We start from the raw sequence: 22,288 nt of genomic DNA, 5'->3' as shown, positions 1-22,288 counted from the left end.
TAAGCCTATAGCCTTTTTCCTGGTTAAATAAAGAATAACAGCCCTCAAATGCCCATGTCATGCCTCCGGTGGGTACCGCTAACAGCTTTGACTTTCTTCTTGTGCCGTCCCTATAGATACCAGGCCGTGGCCCCGCCATGCATGTGAGACATGACCAACAAGGCAGCCTGAGATAGCTCGAGCAGCCCCCCGAGCAGCATGGAGCCTATAGGTAATATATGGGGAATAGGGTGTCATTTGGAAAGTGGAATGCATGTACATTTGATCCAAAATGGAACATTTGCTGTACGACTTTTATTAACATTAACTCTTAACCTCTGACTCCTGACTCTCCAGGCAGCTGCGCCCCCTTGGCCTCAGAGTCGGACATCTACCGCAGTGTCCAGGCCGTGCTCAGGGAGCTGGAGAGCCAGCTCCCCTCCTCTGTGAACAATAAAGGTAAACCCATCAGTAGTTTCCACTAGACTCTTTATGGGGTTTACACACTGTTGAGTTGAGCAGAGCTGAGAGGTAGTGAACCGGCTCGCTTTCCAGTGAGCATGGTTCCGTTTCAGGTCAGGCTGCTTTTGTTGCACATTTCCAGTCTGGTTTGGTCAGAGGTGTCGCTAACTGGCTAGCTTCAACTGGTAGTGCTAGCTAGATGCATAACAAGTAACCTCAACATCAACATCAAGTAACCCCCACATTACTGACCCAAAGCTCAATAACGATACATATGGGTACCCTTATATCACAGGAGGTTGGTGAGGGGAGAACGGCTCATAATAATGGCTGGAAGGAAGTGAATGGAATGGTTTCAAGCACATGGAAACGATGTGTTTGATACCGTTCCATTTATTCAATTCCAGCCATTATTATGAGCCGTCCTCCCCTCACCAGCCTCCTGTGATATAAGGGTACCCATATGTATCGTTATTGAGCTCCCCAATTAAAGTGCCACCAGCCGCCTATGCCTTACATACAAAGCATCTAGGTTTAAAATAGACTAAAGGTCCCTGACTTGCCTCTCTGCTCCACCGTCCGGAAGGAGTTTATCCTCTTTAATGTTCCGTATTAATCTGCCCAAACCACATGAGAATGACACATAACCACTGCCTGCCAATAATCGGAAAATTGCACTTAGTCAGCTATTAGTTTTATCCACAGTTTGGGTTCGTTGTGCAATGGAACAAAGCATTGGCACTGAGTCACACCAGCTATTTGTGTAGCGCTATGTATATGGAAACAACAGAGAGTGTGAGTGCTGTTTAGTGCCATCTGTGGAAATGTTTGCAAGTGCTGAGTGTGTGTTTCTATTCGAAGGGATGCTAAGATGGACGCTGCACAAGAAGGTTCGGAACAATCCTGCCAACAGTCTCATTCTGGTGAGAGTCGTCGTCAAGGAGCTGGAAAGGGTATGTCATCAGTGTGCTCCGTTAGGCCATTCCGGGGCCTTATATGGAGAAATATAAGTCTCTGGGCCATTCATTATTAGTTTTCACTGCAGTGTCAAGAGACATGATAAGACAATCAACGATTGCTACCCAAATACATTTGAAAAGAACACTGAGATTGTCAAGGACATTGTGCAACAATGTGAAACATGAATGTTATGTCTAGTGGGAAACGGGCGGATTGGCCATCTGGCATTTCGGGCAAACACTAGATGGAATGGTTTATTTTTAGCCCAGTGGGTCTGTCAAACTTGGGTTTTTTTTACACAAAATTATAATTAACTTGCTAGTAATTGGCCGGTGTGGAGGCCTCAAATAATTGTCCAATGTGTTAGAAATGCCAGGGCCGATTTCTGGTCCCAGTCCGCCCCTGGTGGTAACAGATAAGCTATCTTTTACAGATAAACTTTATATTAGTGAGTAACTGACTAACACAGTAGTTTGTGTGTTTGTCTCTTGTTGTCTGCAGGCTGAGAGGGTAGACTGTCGGACACACATCATCCCCCTGCTCCACACACTCATCTATGCTGTCATCCAGGTAGGTTCCCGGAGCTTACATTACACAAGGAAACACCTGTCAGACATGACAACAGCATCTTTACAGACCAATCTCAGGGTTGGCTGGGGAGAAGCTTTCATTTGGGGGATTGGATCATTTCCCACCACTGTTTTGATGATCTCAGATTTGATGAAGCCTTATTTCCTGTTAATCGTCTCCTACACTTCCTGGTCAGGCTAGGTCAGGACTCTGTACTGTCGTAGACCTTTATCTCTTCTTTATCTGTTGGTGTCTTCTTAAAGAGACAGTTCTTGTTTTTACCAGAGCCATAGGCTCTTTATAGTAGAATAGAATGGGATGGAAAATAATAGAATATTACAAACCATTAATGATTGCGAGCAATTTAAAACAGTATATGTTGTATATTGAAGTTTTGGGAAGTTTGTGCAGCTATTTATGGAGGGAAATGGTACTATACTGTATTTGAGGGTTGTGTGTATGTACCATACCAATTGTGTTTGGTGGTTCAGGTAAGTCCGAGGACAGCTGTGACTGACTGACAGTGCTAACTGTGCGTATATCTGTGTATGTTCCAGTCAGCCTACCTTCCTGACGACCTGTACAAGCGGGTGTATGACTTCTGTAAGAGGCTGCTTACCCTCCCCCAGCCCTACTGTACTGTAGGCCTCAGCTACACCAGACGCATGAAGACAGAACGCTACACGCCAGGTACTGAAACCAACATACATCCTTCGTCTAACCTGTCGAGTGATGTATTTTCTATTATGTATTAGATAAGACTTTATTGGTAGACTTTACTGTAATACACTTTATAATGAAGAGGGATGTTTGTTTCAACGTATTCAATGGCTGTAGTACGAGAATGTCATGTGTTTTACTTGGATAGTAAATCTTTTTGACCCACAGGAGTGCTGTATCAGAGGATGGTGGTTGCAGAGCAGAGCCTGAAGAATGACTACCATCCCTTTCAGGAGAGGTGAGAGAACAACCTAACTTGATGTTGCATACACACGGTGACACAGAGAGAAGCACAGCACAGTGTAGAATACCATTTTTCCTTATGGTATAGAATGACATGCTGTTTTGTAGATAAAGTAGCTTGTAAAAACAGCAGGTTGCATGTGAACTGCCGACCAAACAATTAGGGAACTGGTTAATCAAGGATAACCAAAGGCAATAACTCAATCTCTCCTACGGTCTCCTAGGGTGTTTGTGTTCGCCGATCCGGCGGTCTTCTCCGGCCCCCACGGTGAGGCGCTGAGGGGGGACATCGAGGCCTCGGGGTCAGGGGGGTATCTGAATCCCCTTGACCACATGCGGAGCGTGGTCCAACACTCCATCCAGGCTGCTCTTAGGAGGGAGCTGTGCCACGGTCCTAAACTGGCACAGGCACTGAAGGTGTGTGTTGGTCGCGCTGGTGGTTGTGTTGACATTGAGTTTCGCTATGACGTTCTTTCTCTATAAGTCTGGTCCTTTCCGAATACGTATGTGATGATGGGCTCCGGGTCAAAGTTCTTGGTAAACCCTCCACTTTACTTTCTTTCTTTCTTTTTGGCTTTATTATTTGTCCATCCATCCCATTTCGGAGAACAAAAGTAACTTTTTTTACCACATTGTTTTTGTTACATGTACATTCTAGCCACATTACTTGTGGCACGGCACTTTTACACAGTAGAGAAACCTTTTGGGTTTGACTTCTGTTCTCGAGTAAAGAAACTTGTTTTTATGGTCTTGATATTTATTTAGATGTTTAATCTCAGTTTGGACTTTGGTTTTGTCGTGTCATTTCGCACATGTTTCCATGTTTTGTTCAAAGCTGTCTAAATCAATACACTTTGTGTTTGACACTAGTTTCTATTTCAATGTATTGCACAAACCCCTTTGTGGTTTGTGCAGTTTCAATTTCCCACCAAAGCAAAGCTCAGAAAGTAACGGTCTCTCTGGTGCGCTCATATATGGCCATCTCAGTCATATTCAGCAACACACTTAATCAGAAATGATCTATATGACTCAATAGTATGTTGTTTAGGTTGTGCTTTTCCATGATCTAACAGAGGTTGCACCATTCCCATTAAAACACACACTTACACACACTGGTCCTAATATAACACTCATCTCAACAGGATGTGTCAAACTCAGACCCAGATGTGTTTGTCTGGACGCTGATGGCCTTCACCTGTTTCTATTCATAGACAGTGTGTGTGGTGTGTGTGTGTGTGTGTGTTGTGTGTGTGTGTGTGTGTGTGTGTGTGTTGTGTGTGTGTGTGTGTGTGTGTGTGTGTGTGTGTGTGTGTGTGTGTGTCTGTTTGTGTGTCTGTTTTGTGTGGTCTGTTTGTGCGCTGTGTGTGTGTGGCAGGAAATTGGCAGGACGTGGAACCGTACTTCCAGGAAGTGGTGGCCAGTCTGGAGCAGAGTGTGGAGGAGGGCACCAAGGGGGAAGGGGTGGTGCTGAGGGGGAGACTGGGACAACTCTACAGAGAGATCCTCACCCTACTGACACATCAGGTACAGGATCATCATAGAGGGGTCATCTTTTGACTGTTTGAAACCAAAACACTGATCTAAAAAGCATCCAGACATTATCTCCATTTCTTTTAGACTAGCATTTGATTTCTGTTTACAAGTGAAATGGAGGGGTAACGTTAATGTAGACGACACTTCAAGTATTACAGCTGGTACGTGTATATAAGTAGTTATTACATTTTTCCATAGAGGCGTATTCAGAGAAATACTGCCAACCCTGTCCTTTTCATGTGTTAGTGTGTCTTCAAGCTGACACATACCGTACAGTGCAGCAGTCACTGACTCAGGGAACGTTATTAATAGATCGCTGTATAGGTCAGCTGATCTTCCACACTGTATTCCTCCATGTCTAAATCTGTCGAGTCAGAGGCCCCCCCCCCCTTAGGACGGATGTACACTGTATTCCCTTTCAATCTATATTTTTCTTCTTCATCATAACAACTATCCTTCAAATGGACACTACACTGTCTCTCAGGCAGCTGTGAGACCATATACTTAGTGTAGGGGAGGGGGACCAGGAAGTAAGCGGGTGTTGTGTTGTTTTTGGTGTCATTGTGACAGTTTGGGCTCTTCCTGGTTTAGACACATTGTCCTCCGGTGGTGGGGGATGCCTGTGTGACATGCCGCTTCCCAACCCGGAGATGAGCTTCCACCTGTGGCGGGAGGATGAGGAGATCTGTGAGTGGCCAGATCTGTTGTTTATACACACCAATGAGAGAACTCTGTTATATGAACTCTGTTTAATAAGAGTAATCKKKTTTTTTCTCGCAAAARGGTAGTGGTCAAAATTATTGACACCCCTAAAAATTCTTATAAATAAAGTAGTCTCAAGTTTAGATTTCGATCCCATATTCCTAGTACGCAATGACTACATCAACTTGTTACTCTGCATTTGCAATTCGTTTTTGCTTGTGTATCAGATTATTTTGTGCCCRATAGAAATGAATGGTAAATAATGTATTGTGTCATTTTGGAGTCACTTTTATTGTAAATAAGAATAGAATATGTTTGTGAACACTTGCTACCATGGTTATGGATAATCCTAAATGAATCGTTCMTTCTAGCACACTGTGTTCTCACCCGATGCAAACGTCCAATACTATAGCGCTTTCTTGTCTCGCTGCTTCATGTTGACCTGTATTGACATTCATGTTATAGAGATGYAGTACATATGTCATCTAATTCCTATTTCTCTGATGTCACCTCTTCCRCCAGGGCGCGAGCTGGCCAAGTGCGTGCGCTCCAGCTCCATGTCGTCAGAACACTTCTGCCTCACCCAGGACCAGGAGACAGACTTTGACCTCGCCGACCTCGCCGCCGACCTCACTTCCTCCTCCGCCATGCCCCGCCACTCCGTGATGTCCACCGACAGCGGCATCGAGAGGGACCTTCCCCCTGGGGTTGAGCCTTCAGTGGTGGAACCCTCTGGTGGTTCGGAGGAGGGGGAGGCCAGGTTAACCCGGCGAGGAGGCATCAAGATGAGGCCRTCAGTCACGGACAATATGGCCCTGATGCAGGACGCTCTGGAGGAGAGCGGGAGTGTGGCCGGGGGAGGGGGAGGCGGGGGAGGGGGGACACTTCATAGGAAGGCGGGGTGCAGCGGGACCCCGTCATTCTCCAAGCAGCAGAGGCACTTCACGGCCCGGATCGTGGTGATGGGGGACGACAGGGTGCTGGGGAAGCTGGCTAAGGCCTTCTACTTTCTCAGGTGAGGGACCAGGATCATGGGTAATGTAGTCTGGGAGACTGCATGTAGTTTGTAGTGGATATTGGATATATTAGAATGGATACTGGATATAATAGATTTCTGTTAGAAATGATCATAKTATASTTTTTGGAGACAGTTCCACCTACAACATCTCAATTTGGTTAGCCCTATACTATGCTGTTGAAAATGWTTTATTTCATAATGTCCAAAAAACGGAATCGGAAACTAACTGTCMATTTCCGTGGYCTAGTCAGGAAGAAGAAAGTTGAATTGAAACCATGACACATTTATAGTTAATGTGTCAGAAATATACAATGGGATTATTCCCAACTAACTCAAGACTGGTTATTAYACCCATTTTGGTGTCCTGTGTAGCATGGTTTGAGGGTTAGTTTATCATTGGTTTCACTCTGCAGGAAAAGGGAAGCGCGTCGTCTCTTTCTGACCATGAAAGTCAACTTCCAGTTTTACTACATCCCTGTCTGTGAGGATCCCAGTCCCACCTGTCCTGTCAAAGTAAGACCACAAGCTAACACCTCAACTCTATAAGTTTACAACCTGTCAAGAGACAAAGATATGACTCATATCAGTGTTTCAGTTTGTGAACCCACACCCACACCCACCCACACACACACACACACACACACACACACACACACATCCACACACAGTATGTGAAATGATAACATCAAAAGAATGATATGCGGGTTGAAATGGCAGATTTGGACACTGATAAGTGCCTGCATTGGAACGCAGTGGCTGTACAGTAATATGCTGTAAATGATGTCAGAGCTCAGGCTCTGCGCTCCACAGCGCTGTATRAGTTTTGACTGACAGCCGTTCTGAACTTGAGCAMCGCRCGCGACAAGAAGTTGCCCACATGCCTCCMACTAATTGGACAACTTTTGCAATTTTTTGTTGTCTGAGTGAGGGAATGCTGTAAATTATGTATTTTTAAAGATGAGATGTCCAAATGTGCACTTCACATTTTCATATCATAAAACTCCTGCAATATACAGTCAACATTTATGATCACTATGTTTGATGTAMAGTTACAAGATGACATCAATCAATCACATTTATTTATAAAGCTCTTTATACATCAGCAGATGTCACGAAATGCTTATACAGAATCCTAAAACCCCAAACAGCAAGCAATGCAAATGTAGAAGCATGGCGTCATATCCTGAGTTGTTCTGAACAGAATCTCACTTGGCAAAAACTGGTTGAATCAATGTTGTTTCCATGTCATTTCAACAAMAAAAAAATCTATTTGATGATGTTGAATCAACGTGGAAACTGATTGGATTTGAAAAAAGTCATCAACGTATGGAAATGTGTTTTGCTTTTAACCTAAATCCAATGACAGTGATATTTTTGGTTGATTTCACATTGACAACTCAGCCAAATGTAAATCAAAACTAGACGTTGAAATGACGTCTGTGCCCAGTGGGATRTGTGTGTATTATGAAGAAAATCCGCAGCGGAACATGCACCTGAATGCACCTGAATAGTCCTTTTTATGCGCACCAAAATGACGATATGTTCTCTGAATTGCCCTGTGAMTGCCTAACACTGATTTATAATGGTCCGTTTTTGGATTGTGTTAGCAAGAACAGTAATTGTGTGACGGCGGGGATGCAGGGCTGTGTTCCAAACACAACAACTACAAGTGTGCTTGTTCTACTTCCTCAACGGCACAGCTAGGAAAGCTAAAAAAAAAAAGCACCTTGTAGTTGAAGACTGTTCTTTGAGTCATAAAAATGTATTGAAATAACTTAAGAACTGTGCACACTTTGGAGAGGTGTGTGGCCACTTGGAGACAATTGTGTTTGTCTTATGTTGCACCTACCTCACATTTTCCAGGAATATTCTTATCATGTTACTGAATGTATTCAGAGTATTTAAAGATTTTGTKATCAACAAATGCGGCGAAAAGTACAGTAAATATAAAATACACATAAAATCAACAGTGTAATTTCTGGATTCAGTCGTCAGTTGAACTGTGTCTTCGACTTTGTTATTATCATTTTCCCATAATCTCCAAACTGTTCCCTTTCAATTGTTACCGTGGTTATGCATATGTTTTTCATATTTCTTCTGTAAGAAACATTTACATTTTGCCCTATCCATATAGGCCAATTCCCACTAGTGTAAAGGCCGTAATGTCGTTCTCTGGTTTTACACTGAACTTGGCTGTGGTTGAGTAACCCTAACAGTGTAGTACAGTAATGTATCTATAATAAACCATGTTGTACTTCTCTATCAGGAAAACCTCTCCCCATCCCTGGAAAACCCCTGTGCCCTGGGTTCCTACTTGGGAATGGTGGATCCATGGTACGACTGCAACATCAACAGTCTGGGTTCCATGATCCCCAAGCTGGCCAAAATGGTACAGTAACCCACTGTTTCTACGTTATGTTGAAATGACAGCGTCAAAGAGTATTTTCTGTTCTCTTCTGATACTTTTGATTGAGCCTGCCTGGAATGCTAGATTGACAGGGTTTGCACTTTCGGGACTATTCCATTGGTTTCATTAGCCTGGTAAGCTCAATCAAGTGTAGCTTTCTGGATTTTAAGAGGAAACACGATACTAGTCTAATCTACAGTAGGTCTGATTTACAGTAGATAAAGTTATGTGGTTATGTTGAATGTGGTTTATGCTCTGCAACCGGTCTGTACTCTGTACCATATAAAAAAGTMAACAAATTACCGTTTGCATGTTTCTAGGTGTTTTGAATGATTAGCAAACAAAAGGACATTGCACAGTACTGTACAGTAGTTGCTTGCTTACAGGAAGCAACAACAAAACATCTGTGGGCTCTTATCGAAACTAGGAACCTATGAGTACTGTATGCAAATAGTTTTGCTGTTATGGGTCATCTTAGCATTTAGCTGGATAGAGGGAAGAGAAACTGTTTGACACAGTATAGGGAAAGACAGAGAAGTATTGGGGGGTAAAAGATTGTGAAACGTAGCAGGGACACAGGGTCAGGTTTTCATTGTTTAATGCTGTAGTTTCCAACAAATACGGACCTGTAATGAATTACAATGYGAGGGAAATAGAACAAAAATAAGTTAATGCTGCATAGTAAAAAAGCCTTTGTGCACCACACTAACTTCCCGAAGTAATCAATGCAGTCATGTAGTGGAAGAATGAAAAAGCCTTTTTTACAACGCGTAGGTAGGTTTTTTATTCTTGTCATGCATAAGCCATAAAACAATCAAGGCTTTTAAAAATGTTCCACTACATGATACTGCCTTGATTACTTCTGGAGGTTTGTTTGCACAAAGGCTTTTCTATTGTATTTCATCGCATGATCAAAGAGCACCTTGTGGATTAACTATAAACCAAAGAAGCGCTCCTCTCCTGTCTCTACATGAATGAAATCGAGTTCCTTCCAAAACATGAACATTCACTGTATTAAAAGGCTACTTTTATGTGTACCCCTATCTGTCTTGGTCAACCCCAGGCTCCATACTAACATGATCCCATCTCTCTCCAGCAGTCCAACAGCAGCAAGCAGGCAGAACCTAACCCCTTCCTGTCTGATGTCATTTCCTACTACGTGCGGACCGGACTGCAGCCTGTTTACTTCACCATCTATTCTGTCAAGGTGAGGAGACATAGGATGCATCTGAAATGGTACTCTATTCAGAGCTCTGTGGGCCCTGGTCATAATCAGTGCACAATATATAGGGACTAGGGGGCCATTTGGGACACAGGCGTAGCCATTTGCTTCACAAACAGGTCTAGTTATCGCCTAGGCACTATCGAATCTCTCTACCACTGTCTGTTGTTGATTGTGTGACGTAATGACAGTAGGTCTGCAGCGATGGACTGAGCATAGATTATCTTTAGCACTCTAGCATGTTCATGATTATCAGTCCTCACTCATAGACCAAAAACACCAAATACCAGAGTGCACATTATCTGAATGGTAATATATCATAATAATAATAATATATGCCATTTAGCTGACGCTTTTATCCAATGCGACTTACAGTCATGAATGCATACATTTTTGACGTACGTTTGGCCCCAGCGGGAACCGAACCCCCTTGGCGTTGCGAGCGCCTTGCTCTACCAACTGACCCACGATTGTCATCCTCTTGCTTATGTTCTAGATCTGCTTCTCCAACCTGACCAAGGACTCAGTGGAGGACGTGTTTCTCTCCCACTTAGAGCTGGACTTCCCCGAGTTCAAACAGTCCCCGACTACTTTGAAAGGTAACATTTAGCCTGTGTACGCCGATCGACGTTCTCTGCATCTGATGTTTTTTTAAACTGATTTGAAGTGTGTGTACGTGTGTGCATGCATTGGCGTGTGCACGTGTATATGTCACTCGTCCGGTCTGAACACGTCTGTCCTCCCACTCTCAGCCACAACCCTCAAGCAGAAGAAGAACACAGGAGACGTGTGTGGTGCTGTCGTCTCTGTCAACTACAAAAAGGTCAGCGAAAGTTCCACCGTGTTTTTAACATGACCTCATCAATATACATCAATGTAAAAGTGCTGCATCTGGCTATAAAGCTAATGTTATGCTCTAGTGTTTGGGATTGATACTGTTTACGCAACGTCCGTTTGTCTCTGTTTAGAGTTTTGAACTGCGCCATGAGAGTGGCCTGACCTGACGAGAGATCATATAACCTGTATTTGTCGTTTAGCTGTTAGCTTCTCTCTATGACCTCCGACCTGTGTCTCTGTCCTCCTCTCCAGGTGTCGTTGAGTGGTAGAGACGTAGATAAGGGTATGTCAGTGAGGACCTCAGGTGTTCAGATTAGTGCCATCCCTTCCAATGAAACTGAAGGTATACAACACTACATATCACACACAATGATATTTTCTACATTCATGTAATTAATTGCTAGATTCATCTGTATTGTGATCAGTAGTAGCTGAGTTGTCACCCTATGGGTCTATTCCACGTTGGTTCAACATCATTTCATGGAAATGACGTGGAAACGACGTTGATTCAACCAGTGGGCAAAGTCACAATGTAAAACAGTAGTGCATGATCATGCTGTTGCATATTGATACAATTATGAGAATGTTAAAATAAGTTCTGAAATGTCTATTACTCTTCCCATATTATTCTGTATATCTGTTGAAGCCTGGACTATGTTGTCATTTTTGTTGTTGTCCTCAGATCTGAACTGTCTTACAGTAGCTTTCAACGAAACTAAACCCAARAACACCATGGTGAGTTTACACCGTTTCGACACACAGATGTCTATTAGTGAAGGTTGTTATAAAATTCAGAAACATAACATATTTGCTTAATCCTCTTGGTATTCTTGGGTCTCCATCTTGTTCTTAACGTCACAAAGGCCTGGTTCGCTTGACTACGCCTGGTGGCCACATCGCTTCATGATCTCATAAACCTAAAACCAAACCTAACACACAGACTTAATTCCACAGGAGGCCAAGATTCGTACCTGTAACATTAAGATCAGAACCCTGGAGATGAAAACCTTCACTGTGACCCTGGACAAAGACTCTAGGAGGACCTTCAAAGACGTACAGAGGTGAGAGCTGTTGGTGTAGCTGTTGCCTACGGGGCTACCATGGAAACTTKAAATACATGAAAACAGGTCAGACAGTGGTTTGGTGGATAGACACATGATCTTGTTACCAGAAGGTTGCTGGTTGAAATTTCTTCTGAAGCATGTTGGTCTAACCTCATTTGATTAGCGCTAGTCATACTGTATGTGGTTTAGTTACATATGCACATGTTATATATATTGTGTCATGTTACAGTATATGTTATATATATTGTGTCATGTTACAGTATATGTTATATATATATATTGTGTCATGTTACAGTATATGTTATGTATATTGTGCCATGTTACAGTATATGTTATATATATTGTGTCATGTTACAGTATATGTTATATATATTGTGCCATGTTACAGTATGTTATATATATTGTGTCATGTTACAGTATATGTTATATATATTGTGTCATGTAACAGTATAAATAATATATATTGTGTGATGTTACAGTATATACAGTTGAAGTYGGAAGTTTACATACACTTAGGTTGGAGTCATTAAAACTCGTTTTTCAACCACTCCACAAATTTCTTGTTAACAAACTATAGTTTTGGCAAGTCGTTTAGGACATCTACTTTGTGCATGACACAAGCAATTTTTTCAACAATAGTTTACAGACAGAATTGTATCACAATTCCAGTGGATCAGAAGTTTACATACACTAAGTTGACTGTGCCTTTAAAGAGCTTGGAAAATTCCAGAAAATTATGTAATGGCTTTAGAAGCTTCTGATAGGCTAATTTACATAATTTGAGTCAATTGGAGGTTTACCTGTGGATGTATTTCAAGGCCTACTTCAAGTGCTTGACATCATGGGAAAATCAAAAGAAATCAGCCAAGACCTCAGACAAAATTGTAAGCTCCACAAGTCTGGTTCATCGTTGGGAGCAATTTCCAAACCCTGAAGGTACCACTTTCATCTGTACAAACAATAGTACGCAAGTATAAACACCATGGGACCACGTAGCCATCATACTGCTCAGGAAGGAGACGCATTCTGTCTCCTAGAGATGAATGTACTTTGGTGCGAAAAGTGCAAATCAATCACAGAACAACAGCAAAGGACCTTGTGAAGATGCTGGAGGAAACAGGTACAAAAGTATCTATACCCACAGTAAATCCGGTCCTATATCGACATAACCTGAAAGGCCGCTCAGCAAGGAAGAAGTCACTGCTCCAAAACCTCCATAAAAAAGCCAGACTACGGTTTACAACTGCACATGGGGACAAAGATCGAACTTTTTGGAGAAATGTCCTCAGGTCTGATGAAACAAAAAGGGAACTGTTTGGCCATAATGACCATCGTTATGTTTGGAGGAAAAAGGGGGAGGCTTGCAAGCCGAAGAACACCATCCCAACTGTGAAGCATGGGGGTGGAAGCATCATGTTGTGGGGGTGCATTGCTACAGGAGGGACTGGTGCACTTCACAAAATAGATGGCATCATGAGGAAAGAAAATTATGTGGATATATTGAAGCAACATCTCAACATCTCAACGTCTTCCAAATGGACAATGACCCCAAGCATACTTCCAAAGTTGTGGCAAAATGGCTTAAGGACAACAAAGTCAAGGTATTGGAGTGGCCATCACAAAGCCCTGACCTCAATCCCATAGAAAATTTGTGGGCGGAACTGAAAAAGTGTCTGTGAGCAAGGAGGCCTACAAACCTGACTTAGTTACACCAGCTCTGTCAGGAGGAATGGGCCAAAATTCACCCAACTTATTGTGGGAAGCTTTTGGAAGGCTACCCAAAATGTTTGACCCAAGTTAAACAATTTAAAGGCAATGCTACCCAATACTAATTGAGTGTATGTAAACTTCTGACCCACTGGGAATGTGATGAAATAAATAAAAGCTGAAACAAATCATTCTCTCTACTATTATTCTGACATTCCACATACTTAAAATAAAGTGGTGATCCTAACTGACCTATGACAGGGAATTTTTACTAGGATTAAATGTCAGGAATTGTGAAAAACTGAGTTTAAATGTATTTGGCTGAGGTGTATGTAAACTTCCGACTTCAACTGTATGTTATATGTAAATAACTAAATGCACATATATGCTTTTAAAAAGTGTAATATTATAATCCTCATTCAATGTTCAATGTCACTAAAGCCCCCAGAAACTGGCAAACATACTTATCTAACTCTCATAATTTAACATGTCCTTTATCAATTAATTCAATTCCAGCATAGAGATCGCTCCCTGTCTTGATCCTGGATACTGTGTCCAGAAGACCATGCGGTCCAAGTTCAGTTTGGGGGAAGAGGAGAGAGACGCTGGCCTCAGCAAGTACATGAACAAAGGACTTCCTCTACCAATCAATACCTTCGCTGGTATCATCAACTGACTGATCTCACAACCATCTGGATGGACTCCACTGTACAGAGACTGAAACGTTGAGACCATCTACATCGTATGAGGATCAGGGATGCGCTTAGTACTCACAACAGCGCCTCAGTGTACCTTGAAGGGATGTGGAAAGAGAACCTGGGTGGCAGCTAAGGGTAACTGGTGTAACCTTGACTAGAAAACCAGTTGAGTTTGACAAGTGTTAGATTTGTCAACAAACAAATTAATTTGCCATGGGTATTGGATCTCGTTCCAGTTTTTTCTGCTTGTGACAGTTTTATCATATACTGTTCCCATAGGCATATCTCTGACTGACAGCATAGTCAAAGAACAATATTGCCTCTAAAATTGACAATTTTATGAGAGTGTATGTGAGGCATGAGAGTGAAGCTGAGTTGGTATTAGCTCCAAGATAAGCTTTAGCTCAGAGGACTAACATAAACTTGACAACCTGGGTTCAAAATCTGGTCCGTCAGAAGAGTAGCCCACCCTCCCAATCATCTAACCTAAGGGAAGACTCATCCATCCCTTGACGTCAGGGTTGGGGCAAATTCCATTTCAATTCAGTAAAGTTATGTAGTGAACTGAAATTCCCATCGGGATTGACTGAATTGAAATGGAATTGACCCCAACCCTGCTTGCCATGTAAACACTACCTGCTGCTCTTTGAGTTCTGACACTGAATAACCCTGGTAGGGTCATTTTCCTTACTAAGCTTGGCAGAAGAACAACTTAAAGATAGTTTGATGTCTTGGTGAGCTAACAACAGAAGCTATTGAAGCAGTCACTTGTTGGATTAACCAGTTCTTTAAAAAACAGGTTCCATTTAAAGGTGCATATAGCCTATTACAGGCCACGTCTGCTCTCTGAGCTCACCTAAGTTCTTGTAAGTTAGCAATAAAGGTTTGAATGCACGGTGCACAAGCCTTCAGTWAAAACATGACACAAAAGAACAGGCACCTATTTTAAGATCCCTAAAGAACATGTTGCGTGACAGGAAACCGACTGGGGGGGTTTCAATTTCTGGTAGCTTTCTGCTTATGACTTTGTTCTGTATGCTATACTAACAAGTGGTGCAATATCCAGTGTGGTTGACTATTACCATGCTAGGAGGTCTATGCTAAAATGAAAGTTACACTCTGAGCCCTTTGCTTGTTTCAAATGAATTTATCACGCCTAACTTGAAGGTGATGGAACACAGTCACTGCTGTCAGACATTGGCTGGTTTACAATAAATCATGAGGTGATGGGGACTAGTTATCATATATGCACCCATAAAAAGTATGTAGATGGCAGAAAGACAGGCACACAGACAGAGAGAGAGAGAGAGAGAGAGAAAGACACTGACTGACTGAATGACTAAGTGGCCACATCTATAAAAGCCACTGTCATAATACCATTGAAAAAAAACGAGGGTCTTAAAGAGTATTCTGATCGCCAGCTAGTATTTTTGTAATGCATCATCAATCGTCAATAGACCTTTTTGCACACTTGTCTATTTTTTAAATGTTATGTATGTAAGACTAATCATTGGAGTATGGTGTCATTGCAATTACTTGTTTAATAGTAGTGTAAATACATGTATTTTTATATAATTACTGTATATTTTATATAAAAAGAGATCAAATTTGAATCTGACTTTTTCTGAAATGAAATATGAATGAGCTGATTTTTTTCTTCTTAAAGGGATAGTTCACCCAAATTACAAAATTACATATTGGTTTCCTTACCCTGTAAGCAATAAGTCTATGGACAAGGTATGACAGACATACATGGACAAGGTATGACAGAAATACATGCTTTGGTTTAGTTTCCCTGGCACTGTTCCACTGCTAACGTTTTAGCATTTATGGCACAAATATATATATACTGATATTAGCATTTTTCCACATCTTCAAATCATCTAGAAGGGACTTTGTTTAGCTTCACAATAAATTTGAGATACTTTTAGATGATTTGGACTTGATGTGTGAAAAATGTTAAAACGGTGCCATGGGAATAAAACCAAAGCATGGATTGCTGTCATACCTTGTCCCCAGACTGCTTATGCTGCGTTCAAGACAACTCGTAAACTCCGAACCTCAGAGTTAAAATTTGTGTATGTTTTTTGTGTAGGGCTTCCTATTGGTTGCTTTTAATACTTTCCAAGTGGGAACTCTGACCTCATCATTCTACAACGAGTTTCCAAGTTGGACATTTCAGAGTTTCCTAGTTCTGAGTTTTCTTGAACGCAACGTTACAGTGTAAAGAAACCAATGTGGAATTTGGATGAACTATCCCTTTAAGTACAGTGCTGTTGAACGAGAGGGATACTGTGGGGGAAATGCATGTAGTACCACCGATTAACGTTAGATGGCGCCATGGTCTAATATAAAAGTATATCTTCGAGTTTACAGTAGGTATTGGAAACATCATCCTTGGCTTGAACACCGCAAACTCAAATAACGGCAAGAGCGTGACAACACCAGCACGTTGTGGAAGCGTTTTTACACAATTCTCTGCCATGCAGCTTGGTACTTAATGAAAGACTGTGCGCATAGACTGCTCCTGTTGCCTTCTCTTGTTAGTTTTCCTTCGGTTTCCAAGACACAGCATTGTATTTGTTTGACAGCGCATCCTTGACCAGTTTGGAATCGAACCCRCGGTTGAGAGATGGAAAAGGAAAATAAACACGGATCATCACATCAGTACGGCTCTCTGGAATGCACTAAATGGAATACAGACAATTCCAAAACAGGTAAATAAATGGAACTGTTTGTGTGTGCATAATTGACCTGAGAAAGTGAAGACAATAGTATTTATTACAGGGGAAACGCTTGCAGTTGCATGCAGATGTTGATGTTTGTTTCGTAATGCACCTCTACAGGTGGCAGTCAACAGCTGTAACTAGCGCGCTTATTTTTAGTTCATTAGGATCCCATCAACTACTGCACATGCAGCAGCTAACTCTTCCAAAATAAAAAAGAATATAAGAGTTCTATATTGGAAAGACACCAAGAAACAATACAAATTATATTGACACACTATTCATATACATATACAGTACAGTACAGTTCAATTCGATCTTTAGAAAGAGGAGAGGTGCTGTGATAGAATATGTTTTTTTTATCCGTTTTTTCATAGCTAAACTTGCGTTTGCCTGAGTAACCTCTGGTGGCAGAGCATTCCATGACGACATGGCTCTATACCCACACTGCCTTCGGGAAAGTATTCAGACCCCTTGACTAGTTCCACATTTTGTTACGTTACAGCCTTATTCTAAAATTGATTAAATCGTTTTTTCCCCCATCATCAATCTACACAAAATACCCCATAATGGCGAAGCAAAAACAGTTTTTTAGAAATGTTTGCTAATAAAAAATAAATACAAATTAAATATAAAATTTAAAATAAAAGTATTCAGAACATTTACTCAGTACTATGTTGAAGCACCTTTAGCAGTGATTACAGCGTTGAGTCTTCTTGGGTATGACGCTACAAGCTTGGCACACCTGTATTTGGGGGGTTTCTCCCATTCTTCTCTGCAGATCCTCTCAAGCTCTGTCAGGTTGGATGGGGAGTGTTGGTGCACAGCTATTTTCAGGTCTCTCCAGAGATGTTCGATCGGGTTCAAGTCCGGGCTCTGGCTGGGCCACTCAAGGACATTCAGAGACTTGTCCCGAAGCCAGTCCTGCGTTGTCTTGGCTGTGTGCTTAGGGTCGTTGTCCTGTTAGAAGGTGAACCTTGGCCCCAGTCTGATGTCCTGAGCGCTCTGGAGCAGGTTTTCATCAAGGATCTCTCTTTACTTTGCTCCGTTCATCTTAGCCTCGATCCTAACTAGTCTCACAGTCCCTACCGCTGAAAAACATCCCCACAGCATGATGCTGCCACCACCATGCTTCACCATAGGGATGGTGCCAGGTTTCCTCCAGACGTGATGCTTGGCTTTCAGGCCAAAGAGTTCAATCTTGGTTTCATCAGACCAGAGAATCTTGTTTCTCATGGTCTGAGAGTCTTTAGGTGCCTTTTGGCAAACTCCAAGCGGGCTGTCATGTTCCTTTTACTGAGGAGTGGCTTCCGTCTTGCCACTCTACCATAAAAAAATGATTGGTGGAGTGCTGCAGAGATGGTTGTCCTTCTGGAAGTTTCTCCCATCTCCACAGAGGAACTCTAGAGGGCTCTTCTCCCCCGATTGCTCAGTTTGGCCGGGTGGCCAGCTCCAGGAAGAGTCTTGGTGTTTCCAAACTTCTTCCATTTAAGAATGATGGAGGCCACTGTGTTCTTAGGGACCTTCAATGCTGCAGAATATTTTTGGTACCCTTCCCCAGATCTGTGCCTTGACACAATCCTGACTCGGAGCTCTACGGACAATTCCTTCGACCTCATGGCTTGGTTTTTGCTCTTACAACAGTGGGACCTTATGTAGACAGGTGTGTGCCTTTCCAAATCATGTCCAATCAATTGAATTTACCACAGGTGGACTCCAATCAAGTTGTAGAAACATCTCAAGGATGATCAATGGAAACAGGATGCACCTGAGCTCAATTTCGAGTCTCATAGCAAAGGATCTGAATACTTATGTAAATAAGGTTTTTCTGTTTATTATTGTTAATGCATTTGCAAAAAATTCAAAAAGACTTTTTGCTTTGTCATTATGGGGTATTGTGTGTAGATTTCTGATATTGCTTTTATTTAATCAATTTTAGAATAAAGCTGTAACGTAACAAAAATGTGGAAAAAGTCAAGGGGTCTGAATACTTTCCGAAGGCACTGTAACTGAGTGACGCATTACATCTGTTTTTAGTTTGGGTACAGTGAGGAAACCCATAGTGGTGTGTCTGGTGCGGTATGTACAGTGTATGTCTGTTTGAAGTGTATGCAAATAGATTATTCAAATGGTTAGGCATTTTCAACACACAAATGTTTCTTAAAAAGACTACAAGAGAAGTAGTCAATTTCTCCTAAACCCTCAAACATGAAATACTATCATGCATGTTGTTGACGTTAGTTCTGTGTGTGCAGTTAAGGGCAAGGTGTGCTGCTTTGTTTTGAGCCAGCTGCAGCTTTGATAGGTCTTTCTTTGCTGCACCATAACATATTACCAGACAGTAATCAAGATCTGATTTGTTGTAGTACAGTTGTGTCAAAAACGCAGAACATCTTTTTATAACAGACATACCTCTCCCCATCTTTACAACAACTTTGTCAATATGACTTGACCATGATAACTGACCATCCAATGTTACTCTTAGGAGTTCAGCTTTATCCACTTCACTTTTGCACAACTTCATTTGAGGTTTAGGTCTAGGAGAATGCTTTGAACCAAATACAATACTTTTGGTTTTAGATGTATTTAAGGCCAGTTTATTGTTAATAACCCATTCTGACACTGACTATAACTGACTGTAGCTTCTTGTAAGACAAGTGGCAAATCGTTTTTAAAAATTGAGAAGAGTAACGGCCCAAGGAAACTGCCCTGAGGGATACCACACTGTACATATCTGATGTTAKAGAAGCTTCCATTGAAGGACACTCTCTGGGTTCTATTGGATAAGTAACTCTCCAACGATGTGATGGCAGGTGATGTAAAGCCATAACAAGTGAGTTTTTTCAATAACGTGTGCGTGGACATTTTAGAATAATGTGTACAGTCACAGGGTGTACGCCATTAAAGTTTGTAAATTGCACCCCAAATTATAGATGATGGCCCGCTGATGAGACTTAATAGGACATTGAGAATGGAAGAGAACATTGTGAGTGTCAGTTTTGCAAGGCTGGGGACACACCGTTCCCACACTATTGATATCATTACATCAACAATACTCTCAGAGTCATTCTCCTTTCGCTTTCATGTTTCAACAACAAAAGGAATAGGAAAGTGTTTGTTTGTTGAGAATAATTTATATATTTTTTTGTAACTAAAACACTTTATTGTTTTAGTCATTATCTTCTATTTCTCTTTCAATCAAAGAGCCTGTAGGCTTTACTGCACTTCTCAAAATTAGGGAATCTGATATCTCCCTTTCTTTCTCGTCTCTCTCGCTCCTCCTTTTTCCTTGAAAGGAGAGAAAGGGGCAGCATTTTCCCCTCTACCTCTCTCTCTTTATTTCGATCTTTCTCTCTCCCTCCGGTCTTCCCATCCTCTCTCCCTCTCCCTCCTTCTACCCTTCTCTCCCTCCTCCCTGGCATTAAGGAATAGGAAAGTGTTTGTTTGTTGAGAATAATTTATATATTTTTTGTAACTAAAACACTTTATTGTTTTAGTCATTATCTTCTATTTCTCTTCAATCAAAGTACCTGTAGGCTATTACTGCACTTCCTCAAAATTAGGAATCTGAATCTCTCCTTTCTTTCTCTCTCTCTCGCTCTCTCCCTTTTTCTCCTTGAAAGGAGAGAAAGGAGCAAGCATCTTTTCCCCTCTACCTCTCTCTCTTTATTTCTATCTTTCTCTCTCCCTCCGGTCTTCCCATCCTCTCTCCCTCCTCCCTCCTTCTACCCTTCCTCCTCCCTCCCTGCATTTAGACTGACCTGTCCGTTAGTCCGTCACTGCGTGATATCTACCTCATTAAGAAGAAAACCACCCAGGCTGATGGAGGGGGAAAAAATAAGGGATAGAGGGAGGAGAAGAAAGACAGCAAATTGAGGCCCTGTTTAAATTGCGCTGTGGCAGCTCTCTTCGAAGCATAAAATAATTAGACTTCAGAGGAGTCACCTACATTGTTCTATGCTATGTTGCATATGCTATGTGGATGCTGAATGCTAACATGTAACGGTCGGCTAACAGATCCAGCAGTGTCCTCCAATTGGCAGTGACAGTGTGCTAGACATTCTCTTAGGGAGGGTGAGAGACATGGACTTAGAGCGAGCCAGTCAAACTTTGAAAGTTAATTCCGCAGAGCGAGGTTGAAAACCAGGTAGTAGTGTACTTTTTAATTGAGTTTGGAACACCGAAATTGTCTCAACATGAGAAGCTCTGCAGAGGAATTGGATGACTGTTCTTCCAGTATCTCTATTATTAATTTCTCTCTCTACACACACTCACACACACTATTACACACACAATATTACACACACACTTCTGCTAGGCACTCTCACAGTGACCCTAGCTCTAGCTCCAGGAATGACCCCCCTCCAGCCCTACTCCCATCTCTTTCCCTTAGTGCAGGGGTGTGAACATGCCGCCTAGTTACGCCAGACCCGACCAACCTCTCAGCCCCAGACGTGATGATGGCTGTCAAGGTAATGGGCGCCGGAGGCTGGGTACACAGTGAACCTCTACTGATGGCTTTTGGGAAACCTGTTGTGGCATTTTGAAATCCCAACGTGCCACTGGTGTTGTCCTTAACAGGGGGGAAGTGTATGTCAGAGGAGGGATGGGAATAGACACTAAAGACAATAGACTTATAAAGAGGTTTGAACTTCAGGAGATGTTGGCAGTGTTGTCAGGTTTACTTGAATGGAGTTCGAAACATTGGCAAGTTTTTAAGAGTCCACTAATCAGTCTTTATGATGAGACCACCCCTCCCTCCGGAGTAAAAGTGCCATGGCTGTCTTGACGTAAGTGCTGTCATAGCGGGTCACATCAGGAAGTGTGGCATACTGTAGTAGCACAGCTGAGCGGCTCTGTGAAGATTCATATAGCTAAGTAGGCATCCTTTGTGCCTGACTGAGAAAGCTGACTGCTTTGGCTCTTTGGGAGTCTCAGGCTTGTACACAATACAATGCTGACAGATGCCAAAGGGATATGAGTGAATATACAGTGGGGCAAAAAAGTATTTAGTCAGCCACCAATTGTGCAAGTTCTCCCACTTAAAAAGATGAGAGGCCTGTAATTTTCATCATAGGTACACTTAAAATCACATTGTAGGATTTTTAATGAATTTATTTGCAAATTTATGTGGGAAAATAGTATTTGGTCAATACAAAAGTTTATCTCAATACTTTGTATATACCCCTTGTTGGCAATGACAGAGGTCAAACGTTTTCTGTAAGTCTTCACAAGGTTTTCACACACTGTTGCTGGTATTTTGGCCCATTCCTCCATGCAGATCTCCCTAGACAGTGATGTTTGGGCTGTTGCTGGCAACACGGACTTTCAACTCCCTCCAAAGATTTTCTATGGTTGAGATCTGGAGACTGGCTAGGCCACTCCAGGACCTTGAAAATGCTTCTTACGAAGCCACTCCTTCGTTGCCCGGGCGGTGTGT

The 22,288-nt window shown here is 42.1% G+C and overlaps 2 protein-coding genes across 2 annotated transcripts in view; both read left to right on the top strand.

Moving 5' to 3' along the window:
• Positions 1–150: 150 nt before the first annotated feature.
• On the top strand, positions 151–15,735 carry LOC111982456 (phosphoinositide 3-kinase regulatory subunit 6-like). Its single transcript, XM_070433789.1, is given in 19 exon segments — positions 151–211; positions 337–438; positions 1,303–1,394; positions 1,903–1,971; positions 2,529–2,661; positions 2,860–2,929; positions 3,159–3,366; positions 4,321–4,457; positions 5,057–5,154; positions 5,692–6,184; positions 6,601–6,700; positions 8,454–8,576; positions 9,694–9,801; positions 10,313–10,415; positions 10,569–10,639; positions 10,906–10,996; positions 11,336–11,388; positions 11,608–11,714; positions 13,941–15,735. Coding segments are annotated over 19 exon segments (2,379 nt in total). The 3' UTR covers positions 14,101–15,735.
• Positions 15,736–16,663: 928 nt separating this feature from the next.
• The window catches only part of LOC139022718 (bMERB domain-containing protein 1-like), a 33,658-nt gene continuing 28,033 nt past the window's right edge, over positions 16,664–22,288 (top strand). Inside the window, 1 exon segment of the mRNA XM_070433785.1 lies at positions 16,664–16,839. Coding sequence (XP_070289886.1) covers positions 16,755–16,839 — 85 coding nt within the window. The 5' untranslated portion in view covers positions 16,664–16,754.

The sequence above is a fragment of the Salvelinus sp. IW2-2015 genome, linkage group LG21, assembly GCF_002910315.2.
Source record: "Salvelinus sp. IW2-2015 linkage group LG21, ASM291031v2, whole genome shotgun sequence".
Classification (NCBI taxonomy): Eukaryota; Metazoa; Chordata; class Actinopteri; order Salmoniformes; family Salmonidae; genus Salvelinus; species Salvelinus sp. IW2-2015.
The sequence above is the reverse complement of the archived record's forward strand: the minus strand, read 5'-3'. Positions and strand labels throughout refer to the sequence as shown.